The sequence below is a fragment of the Neolamprologus brichardi genome, chromosome 13 (genome assembly GCF_056152115.1).
Source record: "Neolamprologus brichardi isolate AB-2024 chromosome 13, ASM5615211v1, whole genome shotgun sequence".
Taxonomy (NCBI): Eukaryota; Metazoa; Chordata; class Actinopteri; order Cichliformes; family Cichlidae; genus Neolamprologus; species Neolamprologus brichardi.
In genome coordinates this window covers 14283256-14305826 of record NC_142116.1, presented here as the reverse complement: position 1 = coordinate 14305826, position 22571 = coordinate 14283256, and the positions used below count along the sequence as shown (strand labels likewise).

Here is a 22571-nt window from a genome sequence, read left to right as displayed (position 1 = left end):
AGCCTGGTTCTGCTAAAGGTTCCTTCCTGTTAAAATGGAGTTTTTCCTTCCCACTGTTGCCAAGTTGTCTAAATGCTGTTTTTTTTTTTTTCCTTCCTAATTTTGTTAAATTATAATACAAAGCCTCTTGGGGTGACTGTTATAAATATATAAATGTATATAAACAAATTTCAGTTACATTTTTTTTTTCACATTTTATATATGACCTCCATTAACACTTAGGCTTTTATTGTAAATTACAGTCAAATAAAAAGTAGTATTATAGTAAAGCAGGGTACACTTTAACGTAGGCCTGACAAAACTGAAAAGAGTGGGCAGTGGGGTTTTTTTCTCCATACACGTGAAAACACACATAAAAACTCAAGCATAGTCAAGAGCATACCAAACTAACAAGGTAGCAACCTAACCCCAAATGTATAGAAGTGCTGGCTGATCAGAAGTCACCAAACAGTGACACAACGCACAGTCTGACTTATTTTGGTCTCCATCAAATGCAGAAGCAGAGTTTCTGATTATTTTCACCTGGAAGCACTTTTTCTAAAGCTCCAACTTTCAGTGATTTAAATTGCAGACAAAAGGCCAAAACACACAGGCCAAAACACACAAACTACCAGTTTACATGTAGACAGGATCTCAGTTAGATCTCCATTGGATTGTGATGTCCAGTTCCAAACATGATAAGTGGCTTTTTGTGTAGTTAAAATGAGCATGTATCTTTCATACCTGCTAATTTCTCGATTTCAGTCCCTAGATTGGATTACCCAGGGACTGTTGGATAAACACTGTGAACAAGTTGACCATACAACCGAAGCTATGCATTTTTGTGCAAACCATAATTTGATAATAACAGGATTAATGCTGTTCTCCGACTATTGCATGTCAATTCCTTGACCAGATTACTTTAAGGCTAAAATTGGAGCAAAGATAATCTTATCAAAAGGCCCTGCGGTGCATTACTTATCAGCCTTTCCATTTACGGCATTGCAGTGTTAGATCTAATTTCTGTCAGTGCTTTGATTCTGAGAGCACATAAAGCAAACTAAATCACGGCGTGAACTGAATAGCTATAAACAGAAACGTGGTCAGCAGTGTAAAAATAATTAATATATTCCTGTAACAACAAAACAAAACATCTTGCCTTAAGGTTGCCTGCAAATGCACAAACAAGACAGGTGCCTTATTTTCCTTCGTTTCCCACTGTTCATGACGCGGAATAGTTCTGACCGTCAAGCGAATGTGAATAAAGCAATAATGTAAACTGTGGACTAACTGAGCCTTGAACATCGAAACTAATTCTGCAGATCAGCAAATCAATGCTGATTTAGTCAAAGACATGTTTCACAACGGTAAAACCAAGAAATATGAATGAACTCAAAAAAGAATCAGCTGCTTATTATAAACACCACTGCATGTCTTATGATTAAGATGCACACCAGTGTTTACATCTACTTCTCAGACAGTTGAATTATCACTTCTCTGATTACGCCACACAATCCTTTATTATTGACACTGGTCAAATCTCTCCCACTGGCGTCTTGCATCACACCTCCTATCTGTCTTTCGCTCTCAGCCTGGCTCTGTGTCTTTTTCTCCCTGTTCTCTGCTTCTGTCCCTCTCTCTACCCCCCGCTCCAAACCTCCCCTTCCCACGCACTCTGTCTCACACACCTACTGTCTGCCTGCCAGGTCTCTGTTGCTTAGCGACAAGCAGCGAGCGCTGGACTGCTCTTATGAGAGCGACGTTTGTCCATCATGATCTCATCCTTCCCTGTGCCGGCCGCACGTACGCCGGACCTTTCTTTAAAGAGTTGAAGCGGTTTTCGGTGAAAAGAAAACGGTGGCAGAAGTGCATTTAAATCTAAGCATGTGTTTGAGGTTTTTGTGCTTGTACTGAAGCAATTGATGAAATGACTTTTAAAATGTCATTGATTAAATTTGCGTAGTTTATTGGAAAATGAATGCAGAGGCACGGAAGAGCCTGAGATACTTATTGAGGCAATAATGAAAAAATACTGCAGTTGGAGCCGATGTTGGGATAAATTGTGACTTACAAATTAAATCACTAAGTGCATTTATTCAGCAATCAAACTTATTCCCATATCAGCTATTAAGTTTTGTAGACTTTCACTGTAGCATGTGGTACTCTAGATCAAATCTGAATTATGTAATTTTCTCATAATATTAACAATTTGAATCAAGTGTTTCCCAAACACAGTGGAAGTTGTAACTGAATTTATTGGTGTATTACTGACATCTTTATTTAGCTTCCAGTTATATTATGTTATATGTATGTCTCCGCTTGTTCAAGATTCTCCCATATATATTTTCTGTTATTGTGTGATAAACCGAGACTTGCCTTATTGCCTGTCAAATGTATCTAATTGTCATTTCCTGTCTGTCTTAATTTGAAGAAGACCCAAGTCCTGCAAGTGTGGAGACTTGTGTGACCGTGGTTAACTTGCCCCCACTGGTTGCAAGGAAAAAAATGTATATTCCCCAACTGTTGGGTGAGGGGATGGATTAATTTGGGTGCACAGAGGTATACGGTGCTGTACCAAAAACCTTGCAGTTGCTTTGGTCACTAGCAGCTGTCATACATATTTTGCATGTAAAATATGAACTTCTGCAAACACCTGCCCTCTACTTTCTGAGCAAAAATGCAAAAAGAGCAAATCAGAAACTGAGAACTTTTGCCTTCGTAGTGAAAATGATACTGTTTGTCTACATGAGTGAGGTACAGCTTTTAATTCTAAGGTGAATGCTCTCCATTTCAGACTTGTGTCTGTGTACTTCTGCTTTGTTAGCAGTTGACAAGTGTTTGCAGACAAGTTGGAGTCTTCCATGTAAATTATGGGCAACCGTGGCAAGCTCATAAAGCACTCGCAAGATGGTTTTTGGAGAAACACTCTCCTTGTCTCTCCTCTGGGGCTAATCTCTGCACATATATAACATTTTTTAAATGTGATCATCAAAGTGTTGAGTCTCTAACAACACATATGATACAACATTGTTCTACAACAGCCCCAAACAATGCAATAATGGGCAAAGCAAATGCCTGACATCAGTCAGTTTGCTAGCTAGCACTGATAATATCGACCAAGGTGTTAAAAATTACTTGGTGGCCTCTTCCTTTCCATTACTTAGCCAAGATGGTGACCACTGCAGATGAAAAAAAAAAACCCCATACCGCATTTTATACTCAGCTTTAGACAGCATCACTTCAGTACTCACAGTAATCTGCGTGTAGCAGTATTTGTTAGGCAAACCAGTGAAATCAAAATAGCATGTGTAAGTAGAGAAGTCTCAAAGAAATGTGATACTTCTGCATGAAGTTTCCCGGTGAGTCTGCCTTCAGGTAATTGCCTTCACTCTCCCATGTTGGACTTGTTTGGCTGTAATGAGTCATTGGCTTTGAATTAAACCTTTTTTTGAATCTCGTTTTGGTCAGGCTTCTGTTCTGGGTTATCAGTTGCCACCACGCTGTATGTTGTAATCTAAAGCTGTCTTTGAACATGCTTCAACCACTGCTACACCCCTCCTCACACGTCCTTGCTGCTTTTCATGTTTCCAGGCTGTGAATTTCTCTGTTACTTTATTCCTTTTGATTAGTCCTTTGGGGCCTTGCAGCTTTTATTTTGACAAATGAGCCCAGTGCTGAGGACTAAAAAGTACTTACAACAGTATTGATTAACACTGGCTATTAGCCAGTGGAAGGGGGGAAACAAAGACGTTCTTACAGTAAACCTTAAGATGATATCCAGAGCCGGTTAAATAAATGCGCTAAGGCCGAAGATTAGCGACGCGGATTTACTCACTACTGCGTTTGAAGAGAAGCTCACAGGCTTGAGGTCACTTCACTTTGACGGGCACTCTAAGTTATCAACCCCTGAAGCTGTCTTCTCTATAACATAATGCACAATGTGTCCTTCACATAAACTGTTTGCATAGTTCTCTACTTGCTAGAACAGACTGTATGTGCTTTAATTGCTATGTGTATTGGACATTCTATTTTAAAAGTGACCCCCTTTATTAAACACTGACTCTCTCATTCCCCCTTATTGGGCGTATTGCTGCTTCACTATAAATTAAAACCCCCTGTCATGCAAATGTAACCGCAACACATTTTATGTCACTCTCAGTGACTTGTCCTTGGTTTTAAAAGTGCTGCAGTGATCAAGTGCAGACTGTGTGGACAGTAAAGGAGAGCTGATTCAGTCTTCACATCATCCCCTGTGAAAGCTGTTGCCAACTCTCCTTCTAACGCACCCTGACACATTTTCATTTTTGTGCTGAATTTTCTGTGTTGTTTATTCGAGCTTAACAGTGCAGCCTATACCAAGCCTGCAAGGGTCAAATCGCTGAGTCTGGGGAGCTGGTTCTCTCCACCCCTACATGCACCAACCACCCCCACATCGCAGCACCATCACAGGGAATGCCTCTGTCGACCTCAGGCGAAAGGCAATCCCGCAACACTTTCTGTCAGCTACTCAAATCCCAAACCTGTTCTAACAACAATGGCGCTAACAGGAACGGACAGATCACAGCGGAAACCAAACCCCAATGCCCGTCTTACACTGAGCACAAACAAATGTAGTTGGGCTTGGGCACATAGTGGTTCCTCTAAGCTCTGTGTGCCTTGTCTGTGGATGTTTGATTTGATTGCGAAAATCCTTTGATTTGGTAAAGTTGGTCACCACGCAGTCGGAGCTAGACCGAGCAAGAGTGCCTCAGTCCTCCCCGGCAGCATGCTTTACACTTGACATCACATGGAGGCTTAATGCTGTGCAATGCATTCCAGCGTTCCTCCAAAGGCACTGACCTTTCTTATAAACGCACAGATTGGTTTGCCGTGCTGCCATCTTGTGTAATTACACTGATTCTCTGTAGGCTTAAGAATGTGTACACAAACTTGATGCAGTGTTTCATCCAGGCTTCGTCTCTCCTTAATGGATCTTGTTAGCTAAGGTCAAAGTCCTCTCTGTGTGAGGTCACAGTAAAGAAACGCAACCTTCCCCGTGGAACACATCGGGGGGCCTTGGTGTTGGCTGATAAGAGCGCACAAGCCATACCAATCTGCGCCATGTCCTCTCCCCAATTCCTTTTCCTAACTTCAGGCTTAAAACATGCAAATTCTGTATGAAGGAAGCTGATTTCTTTTCCCCAGTGGGAGGCGTGAGATCTAAATTTAAAATGATTAAATGAGCCTAGAGTAAGAAAATCATTTGCACTTCCATTTGTTAGCCTCTGAGCTGTTCTCAAATCAAGGTCACGGCTCTGAATCATTAGGCTCAGATGACTGCCTTTTTTTACTGCCTTCAACAAGAACACTTCCCAGATAACATTGTTGACCTCTATATTATGCAAATACAGTTTATGGACCTGATCAAACACTTTTCTTTTAGAAATCAGAAGACAAACAAGCTCATCTTTGTTTAATGCTTCATATTAGACAAGGAATCAAACAAGTAAATAAACAGATTAAAATTCAAACCTTTACTTCTTTTGCTGCTGTTCCACATCAGATGCATACCTACACCTCACCTTTAAAAAAACAAACAAACAAAAAAAATCATATAGACGCGTGCACTCACTGGCATTAGTGAAAGATTTTAAGGTATTATTGCATCAGGATAAGATAAAGATACTGAGATCTGTCTCTCAAGTAAAGAGAGCCTAATCTTCTTGGTTTATCGGGACTTTTCTTAAGCTGGTGGAGGGGAAAAGTGAGTATAGAAGATGAGAAAGTGAAAAGAAATTAGGAGGAATTGAAAGGAAATGTGAATAGACAGAATAGACAAGGAGAGATGACACTGAGAATAGATATGGGGGGAATAGAAAGAAATGGGTACGTGTGATTATACCTTTTAAAGGGTCTTTTTAGGTGGCTGTTAGAGTGGAGAGGACAAAAATGCACAAATAGAGGGTAACGAGTGTGAAAATGTTGACGGGAGCAGTAAAAGCGGTGGCTTGACATGTTAAATGTGATAATGCATCAGAGAGGAACATATTATTAGGGATAACTTGAGCGGGTGCTATCCAAAAACCTGTTTTTGGTTGATTTTGAAGTTGATTTTGTAATCGAGTGAATCATAGCTTATCGAGGACATGCTGTCGCATATATGCAAATCTGCTTGCTGGGTGTGCTGAGAGACCGTGTTCGTACTTAGTCATTCATATCGTATGCATAGACTGCAGGACTCCCACCATGCAGCCTTTCCTGCTCACTTGTTGTTCTGTAGTTACACATTTTCTGGAATGACTAGTTTTTTTTAATCTCTTGTCGGCTGAAGCCAAAACAAATGACAAGATAAACACCGAAGCTGTTTAATGCTTTGTCAACAGTGATTGATTGATCCAGCTGACTGAAAAAGTACACTGTTCCTGTTTGCTAATTTAAAAAAAAAAAAAAAAAAAAAGTGTGTGTGTATGTGTGTGTGAGTGAAGGTTGGTGTCCAAAAAGGTTGGATCGCTGTGTGTTTCCATTTGAGGATGCTTTGAATACCAACACATTTGGACTGCAGGCAGGTCCGTTTATCACTCGTCCTCTTCTGCAGCAGTACAAACAAACAATATGTTCAGCATTGCCTTGTCAAATCAGTGAAAGTCATACACAAACTTGCATTGCTCCAAAACTAATATAGACATCAGCCTTAATTCAGAGTCAGCCTTAACTAAGCCTTTGCATGTGTCCCTCCACTAATAATGCATCCTTTATACCATCAGGGATGCTGGCTTTTAAACTGTGCAAATATAAGAAGGCAGATGTTTCCCCGCCTCTTACATACCGAGGACCAGGCATCCATAGTTCAAAGGAAGAATTTCAGATATTGATTGGTTAGACCAAAGGACACTTTCCCATTTCCTCTCAGTTCTATCTTGAACCTTTTGATCAAGAAAGCGACGGTTCAACTTGAATTCCTGGATGTAGCAAAGATCCTCGTAATACTTTTTGCTATTTACTGTTAAGTATTTGGTTTAAATGATTTTCAAATCATCGCATTATTACTTCACATTTTATTTTGATTTAATTACTTTATCACAAACTACAACAACAAACTGTTAAAAAGAGAAAAGAGTGAGAGGTTGGTGGCCTGTTGTTTCCTGCCTTGTTTGCTTTCAACACTGAACGTCACTGCTTAGCACTACATACCAATCTGCTGCTAAAAGATTAATCTGCCAGTCATATCTGGATGTTGGTCTTTATAGAGCCGAGCCATTGATCAGTGCAGGTTAGACAGCAGGGAGCCAATTAGGGCAACAGCTACCATTTTGATTGTTTTCCGCTACTGGGAAACACCTAAGCGGCCTGTTCTGCTCGGGATAATGGGGCCCCGATTTCATCTGTCTGTTGAACGCTGAGTCACTTATTGACAGAGAGCGAGCCGTGTGTCTGTATTTAGGGAGAAAGCTCGTTAAAGTGTTCCGAGGGCAATAAGAGATCAGGGCTACGACAGGTGATGGCTGTTTGATAAGGCTGCTGTTGTACTGCTGTGTCTGTTGTTGTTCTCTGTACTGTTGAGTTCAGGTGTGACAGGTGTGGAAGAAACACAACTCTTACTTTCAGTTTAACAGGTTTCAGAAAACATTTATATAGTACTTTGAAGCTGAAGTTACAGGAGGAAGTACAAATTTAAACTCTCAAATGATCAAATACTGCAAAAAATGCCAGTCTGAATCTGTTTAGTACATGTAATTAATACATGGACATAACATACAATAGATAATAGTAAACAGCCTCCTTTAAAAAAATAAATAATTTAACTGTCTTTTACTATTCTGTAAATGCCATGCCTGACTTACTAATTAGTGAGTCTATTAAAGACACGACACGATGTGGATACTGTAATTCATGTGTGCCTAAAAACTAAAGGAAAAAACCCCCCTCCAACATCACTGTCATTAAATTGCTTTGGTAAGTGATTAGTTTGAGGTAATCTACCAATAAAATGCATTAAAGCTGAATGACTAGAATACAGGTTTAGACAGGAGTGTTTTTACTGAGTCTTTGATTTTTTTGCTTGTTTTTAACGAGGAAGGAAATTTTTTTTTTCCTTGCATTTTTTTTAGTAAACATTGCCTGTACAGCATGTAATGCTTTTCAGACCCAGTAAAAATGTTATAGTCTTTAGGAATCGTTAGCTAGTAGGTTTATACCTTTTTATTAATGATGATAAAATCCCGTATTAAAAACTGGCCTCAGTTGTGTGACACAGTTATTGTGTGGTGTGCGCCTTAGTTTGCTGTGAGCTCACTTCAGGCTCTGACACAAGTTACGAACTAGGAGAAACACTATTACCTCTTGATTCATAGGTGTGGTAAGTGACGTCGACACAGACTGTGGTCCAGATGAAACAGAAATCAGTCGTTGCCCTGAGCACACATATACACACACACACACACATAGGCAAGCAAAAATGTCCATCGCCCTTGAACGAGCGAAAGTCCAGATTCCGAGAGCAATAATAGAAAACAGAGTGAACCTTCACAGAGTGGCAGCACAGATATAGGTTGGAGGTTTTAAGCGGCAAGAGCATCACAAGGACAGTGTCATTTCAAGTAAGGGTCACAGTAGCGTTTAATGCAGAGAAGTATAGTATAAGACTATGGAGGGCCACGAGTGCCAAAATGAATACTTTGTTAAATATTTAATTATATCTGTCAATAATTAATGAAGATTTGAAATAGATAAAAAAAATTATTAAATGTTATACATGGAATAAATTTAAATTTAATTTAAGTATTTCCAAGTGTAATTAATTAATGGCACAGTTAATTATTTAACGAATGTTGACACTCTACATAGGACAGAAAGTTTCTATTTCAAAAATGTGGAGTATATGGAAACATGTAGATGTCTAAATGAGAGTAGTTATTATAGTTGTGTCATTATGTTTTTTGTTACCATTTCTTAAATTTAGTTTCCAGAGCAGCTTTTCTCACCGAGTTTTGTTTGGATTTTTTTAATATTTTGTTGTTAGTTTTTCTTTTTTCATTTACTAAAAACAGGTGCATTGTGTTTTTCCCTGAACAGTATAATTTTTTTAAGTTTATATTATTTATATTTTTTACTTTTATTTTGTTAAAATGTTTTGGGTTGTTTTCCACATCCAGTTCATTCCGTGCACTTCCTTCCTCTTGTGTTTCACTTACTGGAAAAACTAATCTGAAACAGCCTGGAAAAATCAAGTCCACATCCCAAACAAGAGCACAGCAGGTCGATTTAACATTTCTTTTTAGTTAACTATAATAACCTCAGTCTAAGTGCTTTTAGGACCTGTTTTTGGCCATGTTTTGTTGGGCTTTTCTTCTATTCACTGCTTGTAAATTCATTCAGGCAAACTCGTGGGCTGTAGTACAAAATGTCAGAATTTAGCCTCAGGTCATTTCTTCACTGATGGCTGTAGTATGATAAAAGCTGATGTCACTCAAGCATGTTTTCTTATTTATTTATTTTTATTCCACCTACTTTTAGGTTAAGCTTAAAATTCTATGTAACCAAAGCTGGGAAATTATTGTGGGTTACTGTCTGGCCCACAAACATGTTTTGGTTGTGGTGTGTACAATGTCCACAATGTAAGAAAATAAAAATAAAAATCCAGATGCGTAACTCTGCAGTAACCACTGTCTTTTAATTTTCAGCATTCACACTGAATAGATTATTAAATTGACCAGGAAATAAAAAAAGTGTTTCCATTCAGATCTAATTTGCACTGAAAACGAGAATGTGAGCATGTGTGGATCGCCATAGTAACAAGCCATCACCAGATTGATGATTTAAAAGAAAAAACATATAGATGATAGCCTGAGCCTGCTGAGAATCAAATGACCAATTATTGCAAGGCCACAGCATGTGGAGGAGAATTTGTGGTTGTCTGTAATGATTTTACATTTGTGGTGTGTTTTCTCCCTGCACAGTAATTTGTTAAATTTGCACACCTCCGTCTAGATCTAAGTTATTATGCTTTCTCACATTCTGACATGATCTGAAGTCGCGGGGTAATGGAGTGGAGGCAAAGCTCTGCAGATGAGGCGACAAGCTTTTTGTGGGAGGCTGACAGCTTGATTGACAGTTTCTCGCCTTGTTTAGGTTGAATTAAGGTTCGCAGACGAGAGGAGAGGTGACTGATGGGTGCAAATTCCAGTGATGTAATCTCAGCCTTCTACTTGGTTTAGAGTAATGGAAAGTGCAAAGAAAAGTATTGTATTGATTTTTAGGGCCTGAAACTGCTGTAATACCATTTATTGCCCAGACACACTGAAAACTAAATGAAACCAGCAGTTACTGGTATTTGTTTTGTTGTCCTGACTGAAAAAGGCTATTTTTTTTGTTACTGCCAAACAACTTCACCTTAAGGAGACACAGCAGGCATTTGTTAATTTTCTCTGCTCTGTAGCAGATCAGATGGGGAAAACCCCCAGCTTTCATTCAGGGTATTTTATTATATACCCTACAACTTTAGTTGCTCTCATTTAAGCCACTGGCCTTCTATTATCCGCTGACATTAAGATGATAAAACTCAAAGACGTTACGGATGACAAGTGCTGACCTTTCAGTCTTGCAATTTACTGCATCATCTATTTTTATCCTGGACCACTGGGGCTTAAAATGTTGTATCAATGGGAGAGGTGCAGTACAGTATTATGAATCGACCGGACTGTACATTCAAGATATTTCTTTCTGTCAGCCTCCCTCCAGTTATAAGGCAGCGCTAATGTGAATGTGTCTTTATTCTGTCTTCTGCTGTATGAACAGAGGGACGTTTTAGTCAGCATCAGCTACCATCAGATCATATATTCATGTCTTGTCATTTTTCTCTAGCTAGCTGAAGAGACATTACAATCGGGACAAAAGAAATGTGCACTTGAACAGCAGCCATTAGTAGGCCTGAGTTCATGCCCTGTTGTGCAGATGGGCATGCTGTCCATCAGAGATGCAGAGAGATGTAAACCGTTTGGCTTGTCTTCCTGTTTTGCCGATATTGTGGATGTCATTTGTTTAGTTCAGTGTCTACAAATCGTCTAATCCTTCTCTGGCCTGCACTGCTCTGGCACAGAGGCACAGGGCTAATGTGATTCTGGAGATGGACAAACTTCTCAGCGGCACTGATGGCTTTGGTATTTTGTTGATTTATCACACTGTGACGTATTTGTGTCTGCATAGTTTGGAGTTTTGACTCACAGCATTGTCCTAATTTATGAAAAGCTTATGATTTTTTTTTTTTTTTTTATGAACCTAAACCCTTGAGCTTCAAATTTCAACAAAAACATAGCTCTTTTCTATAAATTTTCACATTTAATGTTTTACACAATGTAGAAAAAATTATAATGTATATTATTGTTTTTTGATTAAGATGAATTACAGTTGTTTATTTCCATTCCTGAACAGAAAAATAAATTTTAGTGTCTGAACATCCTGCTTCATTAAGTTGTGAGTTTTGAGTTCAGTTTGTTGGTTCAAATTTGGACATAAAAAAGAGAATTCTGTTTATTTGCCTAATAAATTATAATATAATTTGTCTTACTTTAGTTTTAAAAAAGGTTTTTTTTTTTTTGTTTGTTTGTTTAGAAGTTTCTAAAGTATTTTCTTGTTTTTATGACAGGTGGTTTAATAAATGTATTAAGCTCTGAATTAATATTTATCCTATATTTAGTGCTTTGGTTCTCCTGACTTTGCCCCATGTTTTCATTGCTAAGGTATTTTTAAAGTACACTTCTGCTGTTTATGTTGCTGGTAGACTTTTCTCAGCTGGAATCTGGAACTTGACACTTTTTAGATGCAAATAAATCAGAATCAAAATACTGTAATAAGGAAAAGTATGTGTCACAGTTGCTCCAAGACAGTAAAAACAGTAGCTGAGTAAGCTAACTAAATTATAAATGTACAAAATCTAACAAATATATACCAATACCTCAATTATAAAACATCTCAGAATATAACACAAATTAAATATATATGATTGAAATTGATTGAAATAACCCACATCAATGTTATCATTTTATTATTAGCTATAACCGCTAGCCGCTAGATAACAGACAGCTAATGTGGCTAGCAGCTAAGGCTAACTACTAATAATTAAGCACCTAAAGTTAATGTGGCTCTGGCCAGATTTACATTCATGATAATTCCTTATTACTCTAATGGTTTTAAGACAGGAGCTTTTCTGACCTCTTGAAATTCAGCGCTATGAATGTGAAATATTACTGCTTCCTCTTAGTGAGAGCAGGGACTGTGTGTCGGCTGAAAAGCGAGGCACTGCTGGTATTCATATTGTCGCAAATGAGTATCTAATCCAATAGTGACTTTTTAATCGATTAGTATCTGAGTGGCAATTTATTTTTGACAATAACAGATAGGATATTTGTGCTGCCCATGGCTGGGAAATTAATCAGATATTATTTTCAATTTCAATTTTTGCTTCCAGGGATTGTGAAAGCAAGATCTTGAGAAACTTATTGTGCCACTCTGTTTCATAATACTCTTGATACATCTTGTGTTAGGCCCCATAAAGTCACTTTCCTCCAGGCAGATTTAGTACAGAACATATACATATTTGTAATTTTTTGGGGGCATAATCTACAAATATGGGCACCATCCAGATTTTATTCCAGTCCGTACCTGAATTAAACACGTTAGCATAACAAGCCCTCAGCCTATCATTTAAAATCAGAACTTTGTGAACTTCTTTCTCTGCGGTTTGCAATAACGGATCTGGGATCTCAAGGGGCAACTATGAAATAAATACATTTATTTGATCATAAAAACCAACTGGGACAATAACCGAGCTTGTTTCTTTGTTGCAGAGATTTGCATATCACTCGGTAATAACCAGTCTGTAACATTTGGCCTCCATAGTTCTATATGATTCAGTAGGCGTGGTTTTTACACAGGAATAGCTTTTCTCCTCACGGTGTTATCAAATCCAGCCTTGCACCTGTCTATGTGGGCTTTTAAACTGGTTTCTAAGGAGAGTGTGTGTTCTTCCTCCGTGTTTCCTTCTGCTATGACCCAGTGTAGGGCTGTAACTCAGGGACACTGGGTAACTGTACCGGCATTTAAATAGCAAACAGGGGGAACGGAGCATGTTATGAGATTCACTAGTTTCTCATCTCCCAGGGTGAGGCTATAAATAGCCTCTCACAGTGGAATAGAGTTTTCCCCAGCAATGCGAATGAAAGCCAGAGGAACAGCTGCGTTAAAGCCAAGTCCTGTTAGATCAGCCGAGTCAGACGGGCACGGTCCTCTCTCTCTTTCTCTCTCCGTTGTCTAGTCTTTCTGTCTTTTCCTCTGTCTCTTGTTCTCTCACCCTCACTTATCATTTCTCTTGCTCGTAATCTGTGCCGCTGTCTGTCTTTCAGCTACTTGTTTACCCCCCTTGTCTTTCAGTATCTTTGTCTCTCTGTCGCTGTCCTCTCCTTCTCTGTCAGTCGTGTGTTTGCTCAGTTTTCCTGTCTCTCTTGATGTCTTTTAATTTCTGTCTCTGTCATTATCTCTGCTCCTCTCGCTTTATTGTTCTGGCATTCTATCTCTCTGCCTCCCTCTGAGTCTTTGTTTGACTCGGTGTCCTCTTTTACCCCACAGTCCCTGTGTTTTTGTCCCCGTCCTGTAGACTTCTCACTGTCAGTTCCTCTCTTTGTCTTCCTTCCTTCCTGTGTCATATTTTTTTTCGTGTTCTGCCACTCTCTTGCTCATTATTACCAGGCCTCCCCTGTGTACTCTGTTAATTGGTACAGTCCTAATATTAACAATGTTCATCTATTTTTAGAAAGAAGATTCTTGAAGTAGGTGAACTACATATATTTTAGGCCTTAACGTGACTCATATTAATGCTTCTGAAGTTCATTTGCAAATGCTTTTATGCACTGATGCAATACTAAAATTAATAATGTTCATTTATCTAAAAGAATGTAACGCAAACTGTAATGTGATTGGTCTGCATATTTGATACCAATTATGTTTATTTCTGCATGCCGTAACCACTGACACAGTGGTTTGAGGCACCAAACTGAAAAACCCACTCAAAATGAGTGAAATAATGCCGGGATTCAAAAATACAGTCACTGACCAGTTTGTTAGGTGCCCCTGTTTGACTGCTTATTAACAGAAATGTCAAAACATCCAATCATCTGGCAACAACTCGAGTTCATTCAGGCATTTAGATATGCTCAAGATAATCTGCGCACGTTCAAACCAAGAATCAAAATGCCGACTTTGAACATGGCGTGGTTGACCAGGCTGGTCTGAATGTTTCAGAAATTGGTGATCTGCTGGGATTTTCCCGCACAACCATCTCCGCGATTTAAAGAGAATAGCCTAAAAAAAAAAAATCACGTGAGCGGTGGTTCTCTGGGCAGTAATGCCTTGTTGATGTCAGAGGAGAACGTCGGACTGCTTTGAGGTGACAGCAACTCAAATAAATACTTTTTATAACAATAGTATGCAGAAGAGCATCTTCACCAAACCTTGAAGCAGATTGGGCTACAGTAGCAGAAAACCATACTAGGTGCCATTCCTGTCAGTTAAGAACAGGAAACTGAGGCTACAGTTCACATAGGCTCTGCACAGGATTGCAAAAATGTTTTGTGGTGTGATGAGTCTCAATTTCTGCTACAATTGGATGGTCGGATTAGAATTTGGCATCAATAACCTGAAAACATGGGTCCATCCTGCCTCTTATCAACAATTTAGGCCAGCGGTGATGGTATAATAGTGTGGGGGATGTTTTCTTAGAACACATTAGGCACCTTGTTAGCAATGGAATATCTTTTAAATCTCACAGCCCATCTGAGTATTGTTGCTGACCATGTTCATCCCTTTATGACCACAGTGTACTCATCTTCTGACGGCTGCTTCCAGCAGGATAATGTTAGAAAGTTTACTTGAGTGTAGGTCTCAAGCCAATCGAGCATCTTTCGGATGTGGTGGTCTTTACCTAGAAAGAGGAAATTGCAAAATACAGGACTGGAGGATAAATGGAACGCTAATAAGTTACAACACTTGTGGTTCCAGAAGTGTTTTTGTTTTTTTTGTTACAGCGATGGTCAGGGGTGGTAATGGCAAGGACAGGGTTAATGCTACAGCAACCTCTGTTTAAGCAGATGTTTACAGTGTGCTGCCTATGCGTCATGTGACAGCTCACTGTAGAAGCTTGAATTGTTTAATTTGCACCAGGAGGGAATTAATACATTTCATATATGCCTGTGGGGAACTGAATAATAACACCTGTTCATAAGATGAACTGAAAACAATAAAATGTAATATGATATATATAAACTGTATATTATACATCATGTTTCTGACCACCAGGTGAGCATTAGCATTCAACCATATATTTAGTTTAAGTCTTTGCTTTTTTCATTATTATTATAATATTTACTTTTTTTGTCCTTTGTGGACTTTGGTTGTAAACACATTTACTGACTCCTGCCTCCTCCCTCTCTGAATCTCTCTCTCTCTCTCTCTGTCTCCCTGTCTCGCCCTGTTTGACATCACAGATGTGTTTATATATAGCCAGCAGATGGATTCTCCCATAACAGTCTGCTTCACTGGTTTTCTGTGCGTGAGCTTAGCCCACCGCCGGCCGCTCAAATAAGCTAGAAGAAATTCTTTGTTTACATTATGTCTGCTGATCTGCCCAGCCTTTAGTTCGTGACTACATCCATTATTCATGTATTCTCATTCACCATAAACGCACTCGCATGCATAGAGAGAATGTTAAACGTTAGTGCTGCTCAATATGCTATCGCTGTTCAGCGTACAATAATGAGAACTACTGTCCTGTAATTAAACTGGCATCCATGGAGGTCTTCACATAATATATTGTTGAAAAAACAAAAACAAAATAGTAGCAGTTATTTTTTTATTTATTTTTCTGTCACTGAATGATTGATTTATTTTGAGCATGACTAAAATAACAACAAAATACACTTTAAACAATAATGAGACAAAGAAAGGATTAGTACAAACAGACTTAAAGGTAAACTCATTTGATCCTACCTCAATATACAATATACATGTATAATTACATACCATTATATAAGTCTACAAACAGATATCACGCATAAAAAATCCTAATAATGATGAAGCTAAATGTTGGGTTTAATTGTGCCTGTCTGTAGGACAAATGAAATGTTTTGAATAAAAAAAAGAGGTCAACTTATATATCTAAAATCAGGCAACAAGCAGTTATTTTGTAACAAGATGGAAATCCTTGTTTCATTTGAAATGAAATCATTGTAAACGTAATGTGCAGGTTGTATATTCTATGAAATGTAATTCATGAAGGTAAAGCCACAACTGTGACCAAACAGATGACTGCAGGAATTTTTAACATGCTTAAAAAAAACAAAAACAAAAAAACCCAGCAATACTGCAAATGGCAAAGAGAGCCAGAAACAAGTGATGTGACATTTGCATGACACACTGTAGTCCTGGTGTGATGTGCTGTACTCCTACTGTGGTATAATTGTGCAGCATGTGAGGTTTTGGGGTTCTTCTGGGTGAGAAGTAACTGGTGGGCATAGACTAACACACACCCTGTCTGGAGTGCTATCAAGTCAGTCAGAGTGAAACCGTAGACATCCCTGTGGATGGTGACATGTGTATGTGCATGTATACAAATCTTCCTGGGTCTTTGCCGCATGCTGGCAATGCAATAAAGGGAGTGGATGAGTGGAAGTGGGAGAAATTCAGTTAGATGCAAGTATTTAACTGTTTGCAGTGTGACATATCCGGTACAATAAAGTTTCATGGTGGGAGCTTGAACTTTATAAAACGTTGATAACTTTTTCAGATATCTTGGTTACGGTGTGATTAGTGGAGGACTTAAGGAGGAAGAGACGGGGTAGTAGCCCCTGCACATGCTACAGTGGCCTTAAATACCACTGGTATGCTAACAAATGGGTGAATAAGAAACCGTTGCAATGGGTTTTGTTGAACCACTGTGTTTAAGAATGCATTGTAATATTAATTTATTTTAATTACTTTTAAAAAAGGGAACAACAAAACTGCAATAGCACCTCTTGTGTTGAACAAAAATATTGAACACAGGCTGGTGAAGTGGACGATAATTATCTATTAGAACAAACACAGCACTTAACTTTGAATCAGGCTATATCTGTCTCAGGTCAATGCCTCATTCACTTTTTCTGCCAAATAAAATGCCTGAACCGGCTGTTATTTATTTAAATGATATTAAGCTAAAGTTTCTAAATGTTAAATGTGCTTGATAGCAGCCTGTCGGAAATACTGAATTCTTGTGGTGCTCAAAAGCAAAGCTGAATGCGTCACATCACTTTCACGATAGGTACTTCAAAAGTTTGTGAGTCTCCAAACACTGAGTCATTTAATGAGTATATAAACCATAAGTAACCGAATTACCCACTGGAGTACTGCGAGGCCCAACGGCAGAGCTGGATAATAATCTTATGACTAAGCCAGGCTTTTTTAGGGTCAGTTTATTGGCATTGTTATGGGTTAGAATGAAATTAGGAAAATGGCAGCTGTGTCCATGCCATATCATTATCAAATCTAATCCAATTTAACCAGACAATCCTCTTGAAATGGACAGAGCACTCTCTTGGGCTCATCTGCTCTTTAGCCCTGCAGAAATACTCAAGTTGCAGTCTGGTTTGTTTTCGTATCACATGTGGGTGCGCATCGGTCACCCCAGTGGTCAGCTGGCTTTTGGTCGCATGTCTTTATTGCTTCATAAAGTTCTAGGAATTATGATGTGTCGGGTTTTAAAAACAAGAATAAACTCACTGTAAACACTTATAGTTTTCACTCGTCACCATTTTTGAATTTTATGGGGTCATCACAACAAACGTCCCACACTTGCACAACAGGGACACTAATTTTACTTTGTTGACATAGCACATAATCTGCTCTGATGGCTACTTGTCAGATGTCACTGTGAGAAGGGACATGTAAAATGTTTTCCTAGTGCTACATGTGCACTATGAGGCTGTTCCCACAGAGTGAACCGATGCCACATAATCCAGGGGCTTTAAAGTTATTTCAATTCCAGGAATTCTCTATGGACTCCATTTATTATGCCTAAATATAGTTTTTTTTATTTGAGGAAGACAAAAGTGGAGGAAATCCACTTGCTTCATTTTCTGGCAGAAGGACAAGGTAGCAGAGTGCTTGCTTGTATCAAATCAGGAATGAGCGAATTTCTAGAGAGGAACAGCTGCATGCAGTGACTGTGCCAAACAAAGCATGTCAATGAAGTGCCATGCAACTCTGCTCACTCAGCCAGACACGAGAAGGCACATTAAAAGGGCTGCATGAGAACAACAGTTTACCCCGAGGAACAATTATGCCATATGCGCAATAAAATTAGAGTGGCCTCATACACATCTTGTTATTTGACTTGAACACACATATTCACCATTAATAGTAGCAGATGGATGCTATGATGGCGTGATGGGTGCAGTGACACCCTTTTTTTTTTTTTGTCCTAAAGAAATGTGTAGTTTTTGAAGGGTATACATAAGTTCAGAAACTTATACTACGTACAGTACATGCTCTCCATCTCCTACAGTCTTTTAACATGGCTGCTCTTTTGCAAACTTTCCTTGATATATATGATAGAAATCGTTCACCTAGATGTGTTTGAAAAGTGGGAAGCCATGCGGGCTGTTAAGTGTGCCATCATTTTAGATCCACAACAACCAGTTTGAGAGTTTTTATCAGTTTTTTTTTTTTTTTTTTAGAACTGTTAAGTTGCAGTATCCCCAGAAGTATTTTAGGCTCATGCAGGTATACGGTGAGTAACCCGAAGTTCTGCCACTCAGAAGGAACATGAACATGATGCTGCCAGGATGCATAGGCATTAAATGGGAAGTGTGGAAATAATGGATTATGACAAATTGCCTTACTGTGGGGGATAATATGTATAATTTGTTGTTGTTAAACAAACTGACTTATCTGCTTATAATCAACAATGTGTTCCTGTCGGTTTCCTTAATTTGCCTACTCAGATTTCGTTTCCATTTTTTTCTAGGAGGCTCAGAAGGTGAACAACCCCGCCAACAATCAGGCAGCCGACAGACCACCAAAGGGCCCTGATGAGAAGGAGGAGGCGCCAGCCAATGAAGTGGGATGGATGACTTCAGTCAAAGACTGGGCCGGTGTCATGATCTCCGCTCAGACACTCACTGGCAGAGTTCTTGTAAGTTTTCACTTTTCTGATGGGGATGAACATGTCAGATACCAAATCCAGACACACATACATCAGGTCTTTTTTGACATTAATCGTTTGGCCCAGCCACCGTTAACTAAGTGCAACAGTTTGGTCTTTCCTCAGGCAAAAGGACTGCACATAGTGTCCACAATCAAGTTGGCTTTTGGATAAATCCACTGCACAATCCACTGTCATGTACACGTTTCCTCACCTCAGTTAATTTTATCCTAGCAGAGGCTAGTTGAACATCAGTTGGCTATTTGGCTGGCACTGTCCGGCCTTTTTTGTGCTACAGTGGTTGTGCATGTACACACTTAGATGCGTATGAGGAAGATTTGTTAATGTTTGTTAACAATGAACTATGAAGTAAACAAACTCCTTGTCCTGTGTTGCTTTTAGTCGCTTATTTTACCCTCAGAATGTTTAGATATTGCACATTTCCATAGTTTGGCACAGAATTAGCTGCTCTGTGTAGTGAGGTATCTGTTAAGTTGGATACAATCTTGTTGGATCTCTTTCTGTTTCTCCTGTTGTTTGATTTTTACTATGACAAAGCCTAAAATAGCTTTTAATTTTTAAAAAGAAAAAAAAAAGTCTTTCCACCAGCACAGTTGCTGATGTGTTCTCCCTATAAGCATACCCATATGTCCTCCACAGACAGTCTAATGTCTGAGCACAGAGAGTTAACTATGAGCAGCATGCTACCTTTGCTACTTTTTAGACTGGCTGAGTTATGGAAAGACTTCACAGCACTTGATTAAAATTGAGGCCAATTTAAGTGTTGGGCAACATAGTGTGTACACGGTGCTTAGAACATTTATTAGTCCACCATCTGGTGTAAGGTTTATGCCACAGCTGCCCTAAATTAACAGTACTGGTAATGACCAAAAATCAATTTTTATGTTTCTGTAGTGTGGCTAATCCACAATTATGCACAAGGTCTTTCATTGAAATGATATTTTTAATGCTAAGACATAATTATTACTATCCATGAATTTTTCAAATGTAAAGTTTTATAGAAAAGCTGAAAAAAACCTAGAGCACATTATTTTATTTTTTTAGATTACCATGCCCAATTCCAGTTTACTTAGTATTTACTTATATTTCTGAAGATAAAAATGTGTTTTAGTAGTTGAATGTTATGCTTGATTAGTGTATTAGCTCAAATTTGTGTGTAAATATTTTCATTGCTGAGGTTTTTTTTTATAGTGGACTACCACAGTTTCTTTTTCTGGGCTTTTGTAATCATTTGTAATAATAATTATGTTTTCCTGCTAAATGAACTCAGTCTATTAAGGTTACAAATGAGCAACATTTGCTGACTGGCTCTGACGTTTATTTTATAATTTTGCTATCATGCTTGACTAATTTGACATCTCAGAGACCAAACTCCTGAACTTGTCCCTACATCATTACATAAAACTGACTGGTTCTCTGTCCAGTTCTTGTGTAATTGGACACCCCCCACTCTTTTCTACCCGTTTCCTTTTCTTGAGTATGGCTTCTTGACAGAAAGCTTTCCATTGCGACCATTTCTGATGAAGTTTCAACGAACAGCAGATGAATTAATTAAAGGGTCATATGCATCTCTAAAGTTGTATGTTGGGTCTTTGCTGGATTTTTTTTCTCATTTTCTAAAGGACATCGCTTTCAGATATTATTTATCTGCTATAGATAGTTTTTTTTTTTGTAAAGTTTGCCACTGCTTCTTTTGTCCTCCACTTGTCATTTTTCCTCAAATATTTTAAGGTCACACTGTACACCAAGCCAACATATGCCTGGATGATTCATCAATGTTAAGTTGCTTAACTACCAAAAAGGACACATTTTTCTAATACGACAGACACAGACTAGACTAGATGTACAAAGAAAAACTTTCAATGACCTTCACAAAGCCTGGAGAACTATTGCTAAAGACCATTTAAAAATACTGATGGATGGCTCAAGAATTTTACGACAGAACTGTAATAATTAGTCAGGGAGCATCTAGTGCTCATTTTACATCAGCGTATGAAAAGTAGGTGTGTTTTGCACAGACATCTGCTGTGCATCTGTGGATTGAATGGAGCAGCAGTGGGAGTGAGGAGAGAGATGGATCCAAACTAAAATACTGACATTGTTAATGTTTGCTGGAATGTGACATCTTCCTCATGCCTGGTGAGAATAGCTTGCAGTTGAGAAAGATTCAGGCCTTTCATGGGGAAGAAGATGAAGAATCCCGAAGGGAACTGTCAATTTACTAAATGAGCCTCTCTTTCATCACTTCCCCACTCACACAGCTCCATTGGCATGGACACAGCTCCCTCTTCCCTTTCATCTCCTGCTCTGACTGAGTGCACCCAATCTGCCCTGTATGTACATTGGTGTGTGTATATGAGAGAGAGAGAGAGAGAGAGAGTGAGAGATAAATCAAAGAAACATATAGGGAGACACGCCAACAGAGAGAAAGATGGGCAGATTGAGAGTAAAACAGAGTGGTTGTGACAGTCAGGGAGAAATAAAGCACCGGCTGCTTTAGAGGGGTTTCTAGCCATAGTGATATCCCAGTGTATCGCCTACTGCGATTTGTGCTACTTGTGCTGGGGCTGATAATTCTGCCCAGCAGGCTGTGTTTGCTTACTTGCTCACTCTAATGATATGCAGCACAACTGAGTATTTACTCAAGTGAGTGCTACGTGAAGGTGAAGTGAGTACAGTATCTTCTCATGTGGGTGGAATTAACATTCGTGGGTGCATGTATGCAAGTATTTCTCAACATGTACTGCATACAGTATAAACATGATGGCTTCTGAGTGAGTTTGTGTGTATGTATGTGCATGTGGGTGGGTAGGTGAATTCTTATGTTATTAATATTATTTAGTTTTTCTTTTGCGGGGCTCTTGCTCTGCCATCGGTGCTTCACTGCAGATTGAAATTGCGATGAGTATCCGTGTACACAGAACCTGGCTGGTAACCATAGCAACTGCTGTGTAGTGGCGCTCAGTCATTTGACATTAGGGGGCCGTCTGCCTGGGCAGAGTAGAAATACCATGCACATGCAGTCTTTCTCTCTGTCTCTGTTTTATACACACACACACACACACACACACACACACACACACACACACACACACACACAGGTGGGATTACATCTTGATGTAGACCTCATTCGGTTCTATCCAGGTGGAAAAGGGACAAAAGCACACTGGGAAGGATGGACTTTGGTAGGCGGAGTCCTCCATCCCCCATTCATTTGTCTGCCTTGATGACTTCCCTGTTTGTGAACAATCAGCTATACCCCCAGGCTTACTGAATTACCACAACAATTTATATGTGTTGTGCAATAATGAGTCCCATATATTATTTTGGAAGTCTCAGTCAAGTCCTCCGTTAAGGTTAGAAACTG

At 39.0% G+C, this 22571-nt stretch overlaps 1 protein-coding gene across 6 annotated transcripts in view; it reads left to right on the top strand.

Moving 5' to 3' along the window:
- Positions 1-22571, top strand: part of kcnma1a (potassium large conductance calcium-activated channel, subfamily M, alpha member 1a) — a 146679-nt gene that overhangs the window by 21933 nt on the left and 102175 nt on the right. For all 6 annotated transcript variants that reach the window (XM_035904692.2, XM_006783790.3, XM_087850196.1 and 3 more), the window contains exon 2: positions 19007-19174. In XM_035904692.2, coding sequence (XP_035760585.1) covers positions 19007-19174 — 168 coding nt within the window. The remainder of the gene's footprint in view (positions 1-19006; positions 19175-22571) is intronic.